The 19,235-nt window shown below is 49.9% G+C and overlaps 1 protein-coding gene across 2 annotated transcripts; it reads right to left on the bottom strand.

Moving 5' to 3' along the window:
• Positions 1-1,053: 1,053 nt before the first annotated feature.
• LOC105044985 (AP2-like ethylene-responsive transcription factor AIL5) lies at positions 1,054-18,989 on the bottom strand. Of its 2 annotated transcripts, none has more exons than XM_073257610.1 (10): positions 18,755-18,989; positions 18,553-18,662; positions 17,964-18,487; positions 17,747-17,829; positions 3,107-3,115; positions 2,919-3,007; positions 2,486-2,559; positions 2,346-2,396; positions 2,128-2,204; positions 1,054-1,688 (listed from the first exon to the last, which is right to left on the bottom strand). In XM_073257610.1, the coding sequence occupies exons 3-10, from the start codon at positions 18,476-18,478 to the stop codon at positions 1,255-1,257; spliced, it is 1,332 nt and encodes a 443-aa protein (XP_073113711.1). In that variant the 5' UTR covers positions 18,479-18,487; positions 18,553-18,662; positions 18,755-18,989; the 3' UTR covers positions 1,054-1,254. The 2 variants fall into 2 exon arrangements, with proteins under 2 accessions (XP_073113711.1, XP_019706210.1); XM_019850651.3 differs by having other exon boundaries at positions 18,774-18,989.
• Positions 18,990-19,235: the final 246 nt, after the last annotated feature.

Genomic DNA, 19,235 nt, shown 5'->3' with positions numbered 1-19,235 from the left:
CGAGCATACCTCGATCTACACAGCACACAAGCATAGCGAAAACAAGATCATTTTGTAGAAAAAAGATAACTAGAACAAACATAGAACGCAAAATAAGAGAGATAATCAAGCAATAAAAATAAGAAAAAAGAAAGCACACCAATTTATATGGTTCGATTTGATTATTGGCCTACGTCTACGAACAAAATCTCCTCAACGTTCTTCTATTAATAATCCATAGCATGACAAAGTACACAATTGGAGAAGAAAATAAAAGACTCACACAGACTCTCTTTTATAAAAAAAAAAAAATCTTTTTTTTTTCAAAAGAATCTCACACCTCTTTAAAAAATCTCTTATTTTTCTCTACTCTCGAATTTTATTTTTTCTACTCTCAACCTTGCTACAAACCTCTCCCAAGACCCTCCTTTAAATAGTGCTCGTAATCTCAAGCAAACTGATCCAAACCACATCAAAAAATGACTTCATTTCAATGTAGAAAACAAATTCCTTTCCCTATCATCCGATCTGCATCACACGATCCAGATAACACCTCAAACAATCATGAAACAGCCCCAAACCAAATGAAGAAATGCCATCAGCCATTGGATTAAAATTGAAAAAGATAATAGCCATCCGATCGTGCCATCGATCCACTAAAACTCCTGTAAACCATGAGAAACACCGGAGAAACGAACACCGGTCCATCATAGATCGTAAGAAACGCCCTGAAAATAGATGCTCGATCCACACACCCACCATGGACTGCGATAATGCGATGAGCCACGAAATGTGACGTGCGACTGCTTGGCCGCCTCACACATGCTCCCCCATGCACTTGTGCTGGACTGCACTCGTGCGTGGGTCTGGCCTGGCTGCTGGGTCCGGATCCGGGCTCCTTCACATGCGCTTCATCCTATCAGCCCAAGCATTTAAGTAGCCACAGATTGTATGCAAATGCAATGAACAAACCGCCAGCCATTTAACACTGCATCACACCAACAATTCTATGAACTTGAAGATTGCCGGCATATACACAGAATGTAACATCTACTGAAGAGAATTCTGCAGGTGATCTATGAAGTCGGAGACTCAGAATTTTCCATTAGAAGGGTGCCAGCACATACACAGAAAGTAACATCTACTGAAGAGAATTCTGTGATCTATGGAAGTCGACATTAGTTTCACACAAAAATTTAGCATCTCAGCCACTCTCGGGTCAAAATATGAGCTCCATGAAGGTCACACAAGCAACCTACATTCAAGAGTTAAAGACTACTGGGAAGGAGCAGGGTGTGTCAGCTGGAGAATACCACTCCCAATTGGTGGATTGCTATGGTTGCTATTTTGATCATGAGCAGCAAGCCAGCACAGACTCTGCCTGCATACATCTGGCTCAGTGGGCGCCAAACTGGAGCAAGTCAGAGGGCCGGAAGGTCCAGAACTAGTAGGAAGCTGCAAGGGGTTGTGAAGGACAGAAGAGGGAATGAGAGTTGGCTGCTGTGAGATCCATGACCTGCTAAGAGTGAGCTGGTTGTTGCTGGCTTGAAGAGATTGCTTGATCCGTCCTGCAGATGCTCCAATGGGTAGATCTGTGTTTGCAATAGCTTCCACATCATATCGACCAAGCTCAAAGTTGGTGACAGCACTGGCACCTCTGAACTTGATTGCAGCAACATCATAGGCCTCAGCAGCTTCTTCTTCCGTGGCTGAGGGAACGCATGATAAGTTTAAGGGAAACTCCATATCAAACCAAACAAAAAAATTAAAAAAAAAAAAACGAAAAACATAACTTCCAATGGAAAATATTCTACAACAGGTCTGGTAAAATAGACCATATTAGACAGTAAGAGTGATAATGAGCACTAGTAAAACAGACTATTCAGAAAGGTGACGATAAGCACCACAGTACCCCTTTCTGCATAAAACAGTGGCATTCTAACCCCCCTTCAATACGTCATCATCATCATCATCATGCATCACATACACAAACGTGCACCCACAGATAGATATAGATAGAGAAAGAGAGAGAGAGAGACAGATAGAGAGAGAGAGATGAAAAAGCTGCAAGCAACACAGTATATGATAACATTTCAGTTTAGATTCTGTCAAAATAGGCATGATAATTTACTCTGGAATCAGACTTACAAAATGTTCCTAGGTAGAGATCTTTGTTGCCTGCAACACGGCCTATCCTTGCTTGCCAACGCCCATGTTGGTGATGCCTAACAAATCACAACAAGCCACTGTCAGTATGCACATCTTAACATAAAATCATGGGACATCCACCATAGCAAGCAGTATCGTGTGTAGGTATGATATGATTCCCTGACAACCACCATATTTTTTTACATGTTGAGTCTTACCTTGTCACTCCTCTGTAGACAGATGCTCCCCTCGAAAAACCACTGCTCTTTCTGGAAATTTTTCCCAACAGAAAATAACTAGATAAGAAACTGCATTATTTATCCTCTCACTAGCAATGGGCTATGGATAAGGTCACTACCTTCTTAGAGATGCAATAAACTCTTGCTTGGACATGGCCTTCATCTCCTCAATTTCCCTGCCGTAAATTTTTATCTAGAAAAGGAATATTGCACCAGGTTCTTAGTCATAAAAACAGATAACTTCAGAAGATGGGCATTTCTGGTAAAACTCTTGCATAATGAGACCTAAACAAGCTAAAAATCTATTCACTTTGTCACGGCTTTACATACAGATTCAACAGAAAGGGTCAGAAACTAATTCCTCAACATCTATCTAATGGACATGCTTGCTCAAACCAAAGAACGGATTTAGCATAAACAAAGAAAATCTAGCGACAACCAAGTTAAATGCCGAAAATAGGGCAAAAGTACTTGCCCACCTTTCAGGCATCTGACAAAGTTAATGATTTTGCTAAACAATGAGATTAGAACTAAGTGCTGGTTCGACAGTACCGGAAAGTTTGTAGTGGCAGTAGGACCCCAATATCTCAAAGCCGCAAGATCATAGGCCCTTGCCGCCTTTTCTTCATCGTCATATCCACCTACATCATGACAATAAAGTCAACCTACATATATATTCAAATTAGAAGTTGCTTCAATTGGAATTGAAAACATTTGAATTGAAAATATAAGTTACTCACCCAAGTACACTGTACAATCCGCAGAATCATGACCAAAATGAAATGCATGTCCATGAAAAAAAGAACATAAAATTCGTGTGAGCCAAACAGTAACTAGGGTACCAAATTCAATGTAAATCAGCCAGATCCAGACAATGAAGCACACGACAAGAGCAGTAAAACGGTAGTGGAAACCCGTGGGTTCTGTTCCTACAGGCACAATTTGACATTTTCTTGTCATTACTTTGGTTAAATTCTCAATAATATAGAGGCATAAAACATGAAAAGATTTTACTCTTAGCCGTATGCTTTCGAATGAATACAGTATTTGCAGCTTAAGTGAATAATATAAGACAAGCCTTACATGTCCCTTTTTTCAAACTTTAAGAACAAAAACTGTAGTGCTACAGTTTCTTGCTTTGACGAACATCTGAGAAAAATGCAGGGTTATGATTAAGGCTGCAACTTGAACGGTTTGGGTTGAGCTTAGGATTCGTCCTAACCCAACTCAACCTCTATCTCCCAACCCAAACCAACCTTGGATAGAGATATCTCCAAACAAACCCCAACATAAAATAAGTCAAGGTCAGGTTGGGTTAGTGTAGAGATAGGCTAGGTTAGTGTTGGTGCAAAAACCCGCTTGCGCCAGAGAAGCTGGAGTCGAGGGAGTCGCGGTCGCCGTCGGGACCTGCAAAAGAAGTCTAAACCGGAGGTGGGGTTGCTCCGGCAAGACCCTCCGACGCTCAAGTCAGTTCTCTGCCTCAACAAGAATGGAGTGCTCGAACGGAAATTTTAGCAGAGTTTTTAGATAGAAACGAGAGCTTATAGAATAACGTATCTGGGATTCCCCTTTTATAGACGGAGGGGGCAACAAATTGATAGCGACGCCTGTAACCGTCTGGTAGTGGGCCGCCCAGAGTCAGGAGGAATTTATTGCGGAGGGTAGTGGAGTGGGATCGTGGCTATCGCCGTGGCTCGCCACGTGGAATCAGTTACGGGGAGTGGAGCGGCGTCCGTTGTCGTGACTCGTCAGGGAGTGGTGGAATCGCACAGGATCCGCCGCAGGGAGTGGAGCAGAATCGTGGCCGTTAATACGGCCTGTCAGGGAGAAATGGAGCTGCATAGGGTCCGCCGCAGGGAGTGGAGCAGTGTTGTCCGTTACTGTGGCCTGCCAGGGGGTCCAGACTTGTCGGCCGAAGTTCGGTTGGAGTCGGTAGCGAGGTCCGGCACCCGTAGGAGTTTGGGCGAGGTCTTCCCACAGTCGGAATAGAAGACGGAGTCTGACTCCCGTAGGAGTCCGGACGAAGTCTACTTGCAGTTGGGGTCGTGGGCGGAGTCCGGCTCCCGTAGGAGTCCGGACGAAGTCTGTCTGCAGCCGTTGGTGTCGAGGACGGAGCCCGGCTCCCGTAGGAATCCGGACGGAGTCTTCCTGCAATTAAAGTCAAAGGCGAAGTCCGGCTCCCGTAGGAGTCCGGACAAGGCTTACCAGCAGTTGAGGTTTAGGACGGAGCCCGGCTCCCGTAGGAGTCCGGGCGGAGTCTACTTGCGGTTGAAGTCGTGGGCGGAGTCCGGCTCCCGTAGGAGTCCGGACGAAGTCTATATGCAGCCGTTAGAGTCGAAGACGAAGCTCGGCTCCCGTAGGAGTCCGGGCGGAGTCTTCCTGCAATTAAAGTCAAAGGCGAAGTCCGGCTCCCGTAAGAATCCGGACAAGGCTTACCAGCAGTTGAGGTTGAGGACGGAGCCCGGCTCCCGTAGGAGTCCGGGCGGAGTCTACTTGCGGTTGAAGTCGTGGGTGGAGTCCGGCTCCCGTAGGAGTCCAGACGAAGTCTGTCTGCAGCCGTTAGAGTCGAGGACGAAGCTCGGCTCCCGTAGGAGTCCGGACGGAGTCTTCCTGCAATTAAAGTCAAAGGCGGAGTCCGACTCCCGTAGGAGTCCGGACAAGGCTTACCAGCAGTTGAGGTTGAGGACGGAGCCCGGCTCCCGTAGGAGTCCGAGCGGAGTCTACTTGCGGTTGAAGTCGTGGGCGGAGTCCGGCTCCCGTAGGAGTCCGGACGAAGTCTGTCTGCAGCCGTTAGAGTCGAGGACGAAGCTCGGCTCCCGTAGGAGTCCGGGCGGAGTCTTCCTGCAATTAAAGTCAAAGGCGAAGTCCGGCTCTCGTAGGAGTCCGGACAAGGCTTACCAGCAGTTGAGGTTGAGGACGGAGCCCGGTTCCTGTAGGAGTCCGGGCGGAGTCTACTTGCGGTTGAAGTCGTGGGCGGAGTTCGGCTCCTGTAGGAGTCTGGACGGAGTTTTTCTTGGCGTCGTGGATGGAGCTCGACTCCCGTAGGAGTCCGTAAGGGTCAAGCCCGCTGAGAACTTCGACCGTAGGTATTTTATACCCAACAGTAGTCTCCCTACTTCCGAGTTTGAATTTCGAATGAAGAAAGTACAGAGAGATTGGTGTGGCCGAAGTTGCCTTCTCGAATCCTGTTCACGACCGCCCCCAGATATTTTGGCATTAAATGTGCGCGTGCTGGAGTCTTTTCGAATCGAAGCGATATGAAGGGACCCTTCGAAATTCCCGCCGGGATGTGTTCCCAAGCATCGCGCCCTGGAAATTTGCGAACAGTCAATCCTCGATAGTGGCGAGTGGGACACGCGGGACACGTGGGAAGCACCGGTTGGTCTAGAGACACCCGCCACCATAATTGCGCTAAGATCCACTGCCTATTTAAACCCCCTACCCTTCCTTCGGGGCTTTATTCCGCCAAAAGGATGGCACCTTTCTTTCGTCCGAGAGCCTAGCTACTCAGCCACTCCCTCGGTGCCCCTGCCAACTCCGAGCATCCTCCGTGCCGGTCCTTGCCATCTCTCTGCCATCTTCAGCCCCCTGATTCCTCTCTAAGGGGTTCCCCCGCCATGTCCTCCACCCCGGAGGCCATCCTCAAGAGGATGCCAAGGGCTTGGAGGAAGGCAAGGAGGAGAACAGCGATCTGCGAGTTCTCCGGTCATCGAGCGGCCGCTGAAGGTCCCCGTCGCTTCAAAGGGGGCTCGAGGAAGAATTCCTTCAACAACAGGGGTTTAATAACGGAGACCGCCGGTAAAGGCGTTCTGCCTGAGAATTTCGAAGTAGCAAGACGGGATGATACCGGTCAGGAGGGCAGAGCTGTCGTCACAAGCTGTGGCGGGATCCTTGATGTCATCGGGGCCGAGGGACCAGAAGCGGTCGGCGTCGACGGTGGGACAGTAAAACTTGTTGCGGGGACGGTGGAAGTAGCGCATGCCGACCTTGCCAGAACATTTTGGACGGCGGCTGTCACGAAGCATTCGGTGATGGCGCATATCTCTGGCGCCACCGCTGCCTCCGGGGTGACTCCGGTTCTTCTTGAAACAGGTCTTCGTCGCTGCCGTCGTTGCCCTTACTGCCCCCTGGAATCTATCTCATTCTTTTCCCCCTGGGGTTGGGACTTCGGAGGTAGAGCGAAACAAGGCGGGGCGAGAGTCGATAGGCCTGCCACACGCACTGGAAAACGCAGCTGGGAAGGACAGAAACGGGAAGAGAAGTTTGCAGCTTGAAGCGGCCTCCGATGTATCCTTTCCAAGCCGTGTTCTCGAGCCTTGTAATAATGTATTCTTTTCTGGCCCTTCGGGTCTTGTAACGTACATCTTGTTAGTTGAGAAGGAGATTTTGTTACCTCGTCTGCCGAACTTCCTTCCTTTTCTCATTTTTTCTTCTTCTTTCTTCTCTCTCTTTTTTGTTTTTTTTTTTTTTTTTTTGACGTCGTCTTAAGGTCACCGGTGGCCCTTTTATTCATGTTGAATTGTAGTTTGCCGAGCTCCTTTTTGATTTTTACGTCGTTCGAAGATACCCGGTTGCCATCGTATCGACCCATCCTTTCCGTCAGTGGCCGCAGGCTCGCCTGGGGGCCATTCGGGCTTGGTGTCCCCCTCAGGGCTTGAGCTCGGAGGTCTGAGCTTCTGTCATCCTGAGGAAGTTGTCCTACTTTGGATTTGCGTCGAAAGCTTCCTTGAAAGCTGGGACTCCTGATGGGAGCCCCAATCCCTGCTGTGACAGGGTTCTCTGCACCTTGGACGCTGTTTGTTTTTCAGTCGTCACTGATGTGGTCCATCGCCTTCCTTTTTCTTTTTCGCTTGGAATTTTTCCTCCGCTCTCAGCGAGGCTACGGGAGTTCGGCTCCCGTAGGCGAAGTCGGGGCGAAGTTCGGCTCCCGTGGGAGTCCGGACGAAGATTATCAGCAGTTGAAGTTGGTGACGAAGCCCGACTCCCGTAGGAGTCCGGGCGGAGTCCTCCCTATGATTGGAGTTGCGGACGAAGCCCGGCTCCCGAGGGAGTCCGAGCGAAGTCTTCCTGTAATTAAAGTAAGATGCGAAGTCCGGCTCCCGTAGGAGTTCGGACGGGGTTTATCAGCAGTTGAGGTTGAGGACGGAGCCCGGCTCCCATAGGAGTCCGGGCGGAGCTTACCATCGGTTGAAGTTGGTGACAGAGCCCGACTCCCGTAGGAGTCTGGGCGGAGTCCTTGCGGTAGAAGTCGCGGACGGAGCCCGGCTCCCGTAGGAGTCCGGGCCTTCGACTTTGCTAGAGCTAGGGCGAGGTTCTCCTCCTGTCCTTAGCAAGGCTGTGGGGGCGCATATGGACGTTGCAGGGCCTCCTCCCCATCCGATCTAAATGGAACCGGGTCTTCGACTTTGCTCAAGCTAGAGCGAGGTTCTCCTCCTGTCCTTAGCAGGGCTGTGGGAGCGCGTATGGGCGTTGCAGGACCTCTCCCCCCATCCGGTCTAAATGAAACCGGGCCTTCGACTTTGCTCAAGTTAGGACGAGATTTTCCTCCTGTCCCTAACAGGGCTGTGGGGGCGCGTATGGGCGTTGCTGGGCCTCTCCCCCCATCCGGTCGAAATGGAACCGGGCCTTCGACTTTGCTCAAGTTAGGGCGAGATTTTCCTCCTGTCCCTAACAGGGCTGTGGGGGCGCATATGGACGTTGCAGGGCCTCTCCCCCCATCCGGTCTAAATGGAACCGGGCCTTCGACTTTGCTCAAGTTAGGACGAGGTTTTCCTCCTGTCCCTAACAGGGTTGTGGGGGCGCATATGGGCGTTGCAGGGCCTCTCCCCCCATCCGGTCTAAATGGAACCGGGCCTTCGACTTTGTCGGGACGAGGTTTCCCTTTCGTTTCTGATACAGTTTGTGTGAATTGTCCAAAGACATACAGGTATGCAACTTTCAATTAAAATGAAATTATTGGTAGTACATCCGTAAGTTTTCCGAGCTCCACGGTCGCGGGAGGTCGGCTCCTCCGAGTTCCTTAAGATAATAAATTCCGGACCGGACTACTTCTTTGACTTCATACGGTCCTTCCCAGTTTGGGACGAGTTTCCCCTGATCCTGAAGTTGCGAGACAGCGGCTCATCGAAGCACTAGATCTCCTGCTCTAAAGGCTTTGTTCTTGACCCGGGCGTTGTAATATCGAGCGACTTTCTGTCTGTAGGCTGCCATTCGAACCTGAGCTATCTCCCGTCTTTCTTCCAGCAGGTCGAGATTGGCTCTAAACTTTGCGAATTTTGATGTTCGTCGAATGCCACGACTCGTGCCGACGGGAGTTTAAGCTCGATTGGGATGATGGCTTCCGTACCGAAGGCTAAAGCAAAAGGGGTCTCCCCTGTAGGTAGCCTCTGGGTAGTTCGATACGCCCACAACACATGATAAAGTTCGTCCGCCCAAGTTCCCTTCGCTTTTTCGAGCCTTGTCTTAATCCCCTGCAAAAGGGTTCTGTTGGTCACCTCAGCTTCGCCATTCGCCTGGGGATGGGCTACTGATGTGAAGTTGTGGGAGATGTTTAGATCTTCACAGAATTCGGCGAATTTTGCTCCCGCGAATTGCCGTCCATTATCAGTGATTAGGGTTCTGGGCAGATCGAACCTACACACGATCGACTTCCAAACGAAATCTTGTACTTTTGCTTCTGTGATTTTCGCTAGTGGTTCGGCTTCAACCCATTTGATGAAGTAGTCGATCGCTACAAGGAGGAACTTCCTTTGCCCAGACGCCATGGGAAAGGGGCCAAGGATGTCCATCCCCCATTGTGCAAAAGGCCATGGGGCACTCAAGGGTGTGAGCTCGGTGGCGGGCTGTCTCTGGACGTTGGCGTATCTCTGGCATCGATCACACTTTTTGACATATTCAATCGAATCATGATGCATTGTTGGCCAGTAATATCCTTGGCGGAGCAACTTGTGGGATAAAGATCTAGCCCCCAAATGGTTTCCGCAAATTCCTTCATGTACTTCCCACAAGGCGTAGTCAGCTTCCGAGGGCCGGAGACATTTTAAAAGGGGTAAGGAGTATGATCTCTTGTACAATTTACCCTCGTAAAGGATGTATCGGAAGGCTTGATTTCGGAGCTTCCGAGCTTCTTTCGCATCCTGGGGGAGAACTCCATCTCTGAGGTAGATTATCAGCGGGTCGACCCAGCTGGGCTCGTGGTCAATCTCCATCACGGGCCGCGATTCTTCTGTACTCGGATGTTTTAGAACTTCAAAGAGGACGCCTTTGGGCAATTCGACCGGAGCCAACGTCGCCAGCTTGGAGAGAAGGTCAGTCCTAGTATTTTTCAACCTTGAGATCTGTCTAATGTTGAAGCTGCTAAAGGTGGGGGTGAGCTCCTTTACCTTCTCAAAGTATTTGGCCATACTGTCCTCCCGCGCTTCGTAACTCCCGCTGACTTGCCCCACCACTAGTTGGGAGTCACTGTGCACCCGGAGCTGACTTATTCCCAGCTCTTTGACGATCCTTAGTCCTGCGATCAGAGCTTCGTATTCCGCTCCATTGTTTGTTGCGGGAAACTCGAAACGCAGAGCGTGTTCCGCGATGACTCCCTCCGGACTGACCAAGATCAGGCCTACACCTGCGCCCGACATGTTGGAAGATCCGTCCACATAGAGGGTCCAAAAGCGATCAGAGGGATTGGCCTCTTCTTCGGAGTTCGGTTGGGACTTCAGGTTGTCAACTTTGCTTTGTTCAGGTTCAGCCTCCTCCGGGATGGTACACTCTACTATGAAATCTGCCAGTATTTGGGCCTTCACTGCTGGCCTGGGTCGATAGTTGATGTCAAATTCCGTGAGCTCGATCGCCCATTTTGCCATCCTCCCGAAGGTGTCCGCCCGGTGCAAAACCGCCTTGATTGGTTGATCGGTTGATCGGTGAGTAGTGTCACGGTGTGCCCTTGAAAGTAGGATCGGAGCCTCCGGGCTGCAATCAACAAGGCGTAAGTCAATTTTTCTAATTTGGTGTACCTGGTTTCGGCGTCCCTCAACGCACGGCTAACGTAGTAGATTGGCCGCTGGACTTTCGTTTCTTCTTTGACAAGGACGGCCGCGAGGGCCATGGGAGAGACCGCCAGGTATAAAAATAGCTCCTCCCCAGACTCAGGCTTTGCTAACAGCGGGGGTGAGCCAAGGTAGCTCCTTAATTCTTCGAACGCCTGTTGGCACTCAGAGGTCCAACAGAAGTTCTTCGGCTGCTTGAAGGTTTGAAAAAAGGACAAGCACCGTTCGGCCGACCTTGCGACGAAGCGATTAAGGACCGCTATCCTCCCCGTGAGGCGCTGAACCTCTTTTATCGACTTTGGGGCGGCCATCTCCTGGATGGCGCGAATTTTCTCTGGATTGGCCTCGATCCCGCGTCCTGATACCATGAAGCCCAGGAACTTTCCTGAGGTTACGCCGAAAGCGCATTTAGTTGGGTTCAGCTTCATTCTATATTTCCGGAGAGCGTCGAAGGTCTCCTCGAGGTCGGCGATATGATCTCTGGAAGATTTGCTTTTTACGAGCATGTCGTCCACGTAGACCTCCATGTTACGGCCGATCTGCTCCTTGAAGATTTTGTTCACCAACTGTTGGTAGGTTGCGCCCGCATTCTTGAGGCCGAAAGGCATGACCCTGTAACAGTAAAGGCCACGATTAGTGATGAAAGCTGTCTTTTCTTCGTCTTCCGGCATCATTCTAATTTGATTATAGCCGGAGAACGCGTCCATGGAGGTGAGGAGCTCATGGCCCGAGGTCGCGTCCACCAGTTGATCGATTCTGGGAAGGGGATAGCTGTCCTTCGGACAGGCCTTATTCAGCTTTTTGAAGTCTATGCACATCCTCCACTTGCCGTTTGCTTTTTTGACCAGGACAACGTTGGAAATCCAATCAGAATAATTGACTTCCTTAATGAATCCGGCCTTAAGGAGCTTATCCACTTCCTCGGCTATCGCCTTCTGCCTCTCCGAAGCATAACTTTGGATTTTTTCTTTCGTCGGTCGATGCTTTGGATCGACGGCCAGATGGTGCTCCATGACTTCCGTGTCAATCCCCGACATGTCTGCTGGAACCCAAGCGAAAACGTCCGCATTCCTTCGTAGAAAATCAATAAGACACGTCCGCACCTCCTCCCCTACGTTGGAGCCGATCATCGCTACATGCTCCGCGTTCCCGTCGTTCAAAGAGATTGGTACCAGATCTTCGATTGGAGCGCCCCTCTCTTCGATGAGGTCATCGCGAGCATCCAGTCCATCGACGGGGCAGGAGTCAGATTGATCGCTTCTTCGCAAGGCTATATTATAGCAGTGTCTGGCCAGGGCTTGGTCTCCCCGGACCTCTCCGATCCCCTGGTTGGTGGGGAACTTCAACTTCAAATGATAGGTCGATACGACGGCTTGGAGAGCATTGAGGTCAGGTCGGCCGAGGATTGCATTGTAGGCGGATGGCGCCTTCACCACCAAGAAATTCACCAGAGCCTTGGATTGCCTTGGATATTGACCTGCGGCCACAGTCAAAGTTATTATTCCTTCCGTCGGAACGGCGTCGCCGGTAAACCCTACCAAAGGGGAGCTAATCGGCCTCAGATGGCTGTCAAGAGTGGACATTCTTGAAAAGGCATCGTAGAACAAGATGTCGGCCGAACTTCCATTGTCGACAAGAACACGGCGGACGTCGTAATTTGCTATATTCAAAGAAACTACAACCGCGTCGTTATGAGGGAATTGGACTCCCTGAGTGTCTTCTTCGGTAAAGGTTATGGGCTCTTCAGTCTTTTGCCGCTTGGGGGATACAGCCGGTATGTTGGTCGTTTTCTGCCGGGGTCCTCCCGAGATGGTGTTGGCGAAATCCGTCGAAGGCCGATCGTCCGGCCACTCCATGCCGGCGACCATAGCCGGAGGACGCGAGGCCTGGGAAACCAGAGGCGAGATCGAGGTCCGAGATATGGCTACGGAGGCCGTAGGTAGCTGCGCGGATGCTTCGCGAGAAGGCATCGGACGAGGATCCAGTGGGGGAAAGGAGTGAGTGCCGGAGAAGATGACCGGAAGCGGTCCCGTTGAGCGCTCCTTTAAGAACAAGGATGCTGTGAAGACACAGGCCCCTTCCTCTAGCGCCAATCCTGTTGGTGCAAAAATCCGCTTGCGCCGGAGAAGCTGGAGTCGAGGGAGTCGCGGTCGCCGCCGGGACCTGCAAAAGAAGTCTAAACCGGAGGTGGGGTTGCTCCGGCAAGACCCTCCGACGCTCAAATCAGTTCTCTGCCTCAACAAGAATGGAGTGCTCGAACAGAAATTTTAGCAGAGTTTTTAGATAGAAACGAGAGCTTATAGAATAACATATCTGGGATTCCCCTTTTATAGACGGAGGGGACAACAAATTGATAGCGACGCCTGTAACCGTCTGGTAGTGGGCCGCCCAGAGTCAGGAGGAATTTATTGCGGAGGGTAGTGGAGTGGGATCGTGGCTATCGCCGTGGCTCGCCACGTGGAATCAGTTACGGAGAGTGGAGCGGCGTCCGCTGTCGTGACTCGTCAGGGAGTGGTGGAATCGCACAGGATCCGCCACAGGGAGTGGAGCAGAATCGTGGCCGTTAATACGGCCTGTCAGGGAGTAATGGAGCTGCGTAGGATCCGCCGCAGGGAGTGGAGCAGTGTTGTCCGTTACTGTGGCCTGCCAGGGGGTCCAGACTTGTCGGCCGAAGTTCGATTGGAGTCGGTAGCGAGGTCCGACACCCGTAAGAGTTTGGACGAGGTCTTCCCGCAGTCGGAATAGAAGACGGAGTCTGGCTCCCGTAGGAGTCCGGACGAAGTCTACTTGCAGTTGGGGTCGTGGGCGGAGTCCGGCTCCCGTAGGAGTCCGGACGAAGTCTGTCTGCAGCCGTTGGTGTCGAGGACGGAGCCCGGCTCCCGTAGAAATCCGGGCGGAGTCTTCCTGCAATTAAAGTCAAAGGCGAAGTCCGGCTCCCGTAGGAGTCCAGACAAGGCTTACCAGCAGTTGAGGTTGAGGACGGAGCCCGGCTCCCGTAGGAGTCCGGACGGAGTCTACTTGCGGTTGAAGTCGTGGGCGGAGTCCGGCTCCCGTAGGAGTCCGGACGAAGTCTGCAGCCGTTAGAGTCGAGGACGAAGCTCGGCTCCCGTAGGAGTCCGGACGGAGTCTTCCTGCAATTAAAGTCAAAAGCGAAGTCCGGCTCCCGTAGGAGTCCGGACAAGGCTTACCAGCAGTTGAGGTTGAGGACGGAGCCCAGCTCCCGTAGGAGTCCGGGCGGAGTCTACTTGCGGTTGAAGTCATGGGCGGAATCCGACTCCCGTAGGAGTCCGGACGAAGTCTGTCTACAGCCGTTAGAGTCGAGACGAAACTCGGCTCCCGTAGGAGTCCGGACGGAGTCTTCCTGCAATTAAAGTCAAAGGCGAAGTCCGGCTCCCGTAGGAGTCCGGACAAGGCTTACCAGCAGTTGAGGTTGAGGACGGAGCCCGGCTCCCGTAGGAGTCCGGACGGAGTCTACTTGCGGTTGAAGTCGTGGGCGGAGTCCGGCTCCCGTAGGAGTTCGGACGAAGTCTGTCTGCAGCCGTTAGAGTCAAGGACGAAGCTCGGCTCCCGTAGGAGTCCGGGCGGAGTCTTCCTGCAATTAAAGTCAAAGGCGAAATCCGGCTCCCGTAGGAGTCCGGACAAGGCTTACCAGCAGTTGAGGACGGAGCCCGGTTCCTGTAGGAGTCCGGGGGGAGTCTACTTGCGGTTGAAGTCGTGAGCGGAGTTCGGCTCCCGTAGGAGTCCGGGCGGAGTCTTTCTTGACGTCGTGGACGGAGCTCGGCTCCTATAGGAGTCCGCAAGGGTCAAGCCCGCTGAGAACTTCGACCGTGGGTATTTTATACCCAACAGTTAGGTTGGGCTAATCAAGTCCGGTTGCACAGGTAATTTAAGATTGGCAAAAGATTTTTCAGATTGGACCCTGACGTGTTGGTTCTGGTTGGGTTTAGATTCGGTTAAGCTCGACCATAACCCAACACAACTAGGTCTGGATTGGGGTTTTTTGGGCCAACGTCCAACCCTGAGCTCAACCCCAAGCTGTTCCCTCATTTATAGAGCTTCACAAGTCATGTGCCTTTTTTATGTATACCAGTGCCTTAGCAGTTTATCACACCCGTAATTGTTGCGAAATGGTAAAAGCTGACTCCATATTATATCGTCCTAGGCCATTGTACAGCATCAGGAATAAAGAACAGTACGCAAATCACAATTTATTATAGAATATTCCTATTACTCATTTATGTTAGAGTGGGAGATATTATCACAATAAGCAGGGAAGCTAGAAAGCTAGGCAAGCTGCAAATTTAAAAGCTATTATGCATATCTCTATATATCAAAAGCACTCCTATTCTTGTATCTGTTAAAAGAAGAATGCAAACCATAAAGGTCCGGACTTTTGGGGATGCACTAAGGATCACTGATTGCCCGGCAAAAAGGTGTTATCACTGGGGCCAGCCCCATTCACAATCACATTCTTTGCTGAACAGATACATTGCACCAATTCAATGCGCCATTTATATATACAGGGTCAAGAACAAGTCTGGCAGTCAGGCAAGCAATTTCCAAGACTCGATATACAGGACTCCATAGATATGTAGATAGCTACGTTTATAAAAGAAGTGAGTCGAGGTAGAAAGGCACAAATAGTACATAGTGGAGAAGGTAACCTTGTTCTATATGAATTAAAATATGGGAGATCTACAAGGGTCCGTCGAATAGATCGAATCGTATATCCTTCAATCCTCAGTATCAATAAGATCAACCATACATTAATTATTTCCAAGCACAACTTAAGAAAATTGTTTCAAAGCATAGCTTCAACAAGGTTCCTGGGCTCCCACAGATGCTCTTTAACCAACAAAGGCATTATACATGGCAGCTACCCTGACAAGAAACTGAGGAAAGCTCCCATTTAACTAATAATTGATGGGTGTCCTTAAAGAAAACCTGTATAAAATCGGAGGTTCGCTACAAATACTCGTAATGTGGCGCAGAGACAGCACAACAAAATCACAAAGCTATGCCATCTTATCACAATCTATTGACGGGACATATAGGAAACCATGGGCTCGGCTTCAGCAGTCAAGGATACTGGTTGGGGTATGAGACCTGACATCGAACACCAAAAGGGCCACAGTGTACTTCGAGCTGCAGCTGCTCGCAGAAGGGACACCTGATCCTTCCGCTATGTGTCGTCACATCACTCTCCCCTATCCATCAAATATCAATCCCATACCCGACCAGCCAGAAGGTTTTATGATGAGAACTTTGACGGAGGCTTTATCAAAAATTAACCCTCCACCCTGCCCTTTGCCTGTGGCGCCCCATACAGCAACCCGCTTTCCTCCATGACATGCCAGGCCTCCGCTGGGGAATTTGAAGGGGGGGGGCCCACCACTCAATGAAGTACAAACTTGACAGTTTTCATCTATATATATATAATGGTAAACTATATATAATAATAAAATAAAAGCGTAAAACCCCCCCCCCATAAGCACGAGTGAAGTCCGCCTCACAAATAAGTAAAGCGCCGGCTCCGAATTCAACATAAACCGTACCATTTTAACAAGTACGCCAATATCAACTATTGTAGAGGAGAAAAAGAAAAAAACTGCCATTAAAGAGTAGAGCGCTATTCATGGTACTTGATAGATGGCGCGTGGACACTCCAATTTTATTTTTAAAATAAAAATATAAATTTTTAATAAATAATTATTTATTTTTATTATTTTAGATTTATGTTTGATTGAAAAACTGATATTTCATCTTTATTTCATTCTAATTAATGCAGTATTATTTTAACTCCAATTTAGTTAACACGAGAATAAGCCTCTATTACATAAAGAAATAGAGAATGAATTTTTTCGAAATTCAAGAATGTCTTTGACATGTAAATTTACGTTTTTTTGATACAAACTTGCTCAGTAATCTTAAAATAATAGGTATTAATATTAAAAAAATTCTTTCTTATTTTTAATAATATTTATTTTTAAATTTTTTTGTGTGCTCGAGACTCTTTAGATGTTCCAATAACATTGTGTTCAGCTTTACAACATTTGCAAGGAGGCTGGTCGTCTGGAATGTGATTTATGAGGTCTCAATTTTCTCATTAAACTTTATGCCAGACGCAACTCAAGATTTCCAGAGGTCTCAATTTTCTCTATAAACTTTATGCCAGATGCAACCCAAGATTTCCAGAGCTGCCAAGTCCCGCACAAATCATCAAAATAGTGCAAGTATCAACATCTAAAGACTAGAATTTCCTCCAGGAAATAATTTGAACCAACCAGGCACGTACACTATGTATACCTCGGTGGCCTTGAAAAGCAAATCGACCGATGGAAGACGCTGGAGTGGAAGGGGGGAGGAGGTCTGCAGAGGATTTCAAGCCATCGAGAAGGTGAAAGGGTGTAAGCGGTGGACATAGCGTGAAGATGAAGAGAGAAGGACAGAGAGTGTGAGATGGGTGCAGTGACGACCAACGGCCATGAAATCCAAATCATCCAAATCGAACTAAAGAGAATAGTGGAGCGGCGGTGGGGACGGAGGGAAGGAAGTCTACGGAGGAGATCAAGCCACCGAGAAGACGAGAAGGTATGAGAACCGGCCGCGGCATGAAGATGAAGAGGTAAAAAGAGGGAGGTAATTGGGTTTCACCATCCTCACTGTTTTTTGGCAAATGACACTGATTATCCCTAGATCGGTTGAAAATAAGGAGACTTAAAATTACCAATTCCACGGTCTCTCTAGATCCGCTGAGAATAAGGAGATCTAGAATTACCAATTCCATGGAGGACCATGAAATTGATATTCTAAAATTAGAAAGGGTTGAACAGAATTGCTGGCCATCACGAAATTATTATCTATTTGACAGAATAAGATGAAATAAATACTTATTCCATCCAAAAAAAAGGCAACCAAACACAACCATAAGGAATGAGGTTTTACAGGCGATTATGGTATTTAAATCCCTACAAGGCACAAAAAATAAGAAACAAAAACTAACTTGAAGTTTTGAAATTAAGAAAAAGAAATAAATTTCAGAAAAAAAAGGGTTCCCTTTCCAAATCACTGCGGTGCACCACAGACAAAGCTTTATTTATTTAAGCCCCTTCAGGTGGGTGGGGGTAGCTCAGACAGTGCCAGTAGCCGCGTCAAAACCCCACCTTTTCCCCCTGTTTTTATCCCCAACCCCAAGCGGCGGCATCTCACAGAAAGCGAAAGCGCTCCTCTCCCGTACACAAATATGACATAACGAGAGGAGGGTGGGGGGTGGGAGTTGGGGAACTGATGGATGCTCTTAATGCAAGTGGATCATAGGAAATCAGGTTCGCACGTGCGTACCTTGCCTGCCCTTCCGCTTCTGCCCCTCTCGCCGGCACGTGTTGTCCCATAAGTGGGCCTCAAACCGGCCCGTCCACCTGTGCCTGCCAAAACCACCACACGTGCGCCAAGGCACGTCACCCATCCGACGCTGCCCCCAAACCGACGCTCCTATTCGTAATTATTGCATGAACTTTCTAAGTGCGCTAACAAAATTATCGCTTAATTAATCAGATACCTGGTCACCCCTCGGTAGACCGACGTCCTCTGGCACGACCCGACCGGCGCCGCCGACGTCGTCACCGCCTTCCCCGCCGCAGCTCCCTCGGAGCTTCCCGGCGCCGGTAACGCCAGTGGAACCGGCCGCGGGAATGCCGAGAAGGCGAACTCCCCGGTCCTTAGCTCCGGCGAGAAGCCGCCGAGCGGGTTCGCGGGCTCTGAAGCGGAATCGTCGACCTCCGAGATCGCGGCGTTGCTGGGGAGCGCCAGGGCGCCCAAATAGCTGGCGTTCGGCGGGATCGGGTTCTGGAGACGATCATGCACCGTGCTGATGAGGGACCATGAATCCTGGCCGTCGGTCGGGGTGTCGGAGCACGGGCCCGTCGGAGACGATCGCTGCCCGCCGAGCACGTCCTCGAGCTTCGGCGCCTGGAGCAAGAACTGGAAGTGACCGATCTGATCGTAGCTACAAGGACGCAGGAGCATTTCCATGGGAGCGTAGGAGAACGAGATCCAGTTGTTCGCCGGCACCATAGTAAGCACCTGACAGAAAGAAAAAGATAGAGCGCCTAGCATTTAGGGATCGTTGAAAGCGTTCGATCGAATACCTCACGGGCTTTCAATAAAACTTCAACGCATGGTGGATTCGAGAAAGGCTCCGCTTCCTCGTTCTCCACGCTCGGCTCCACCTCCACTTATAGGCCAACCCAAGTGAGAGCTAGAGAAAGAGAAAGAAGGTTAGCGTTTGTACGGGAGGGTTTCCGTAGCGGCGAGAGAAAGAGGAATGGAAAGATAGAGGAGGACACAGACGGAGCCCTTTTTTCCTCACATTATTCGCCGCCCTTTTGTTTCTTCCGTCTCCACAATTCTCTCCCACTGTAGTCAATAGCTCTGACCAGCTTTGCGGATATTTGGGCGGCGAACGAAAGAGAGAGGAACCGAGCTACAGACTAGAGAGAGAACAATGCAAGGGAATGGAGTGAGGATTTTATACTCCGGGTGGAGGAAAGACGTGGGCGGTATCTGGGGATGGTGACATAGACGGAAATGGGCTCCGCTTCGGACGGGAAAAGCAAAGAGGAGGACGGATTCTCTGTTACCAATCCCCCATTACCCTTGCTGTGAGCTCTGGCCATTGATCGTGGGCCCTACTTTTCCACGTTGGATAGAAGGCTGATGAGGGAAATTCTACCCTACACTGAGAGGCTCCGCGCACCCGGCCGTACACGCAGCCAATCACGGCCGCTCATTTTGCTTACATAGTTGTGCCTATATAAAAACAGCGGCTGCG

This window comes from Elaeis guineensis, chromosome 5, assembly GCF_000442705.2.
Source record: "Elaeis guineensis isolate ETL-2024a chromosome 5, EG11, whole genome shotgun sequence".
NCBI lineage: Eukaryota > Viridiplantae > Streptophyta > Magnoliopsida > Arecales > Arecaceae > Elaeis > Elaeis guineensis.
This window is presented reverse-complemented; position numbering and strand designations above follow the sequence as displayed.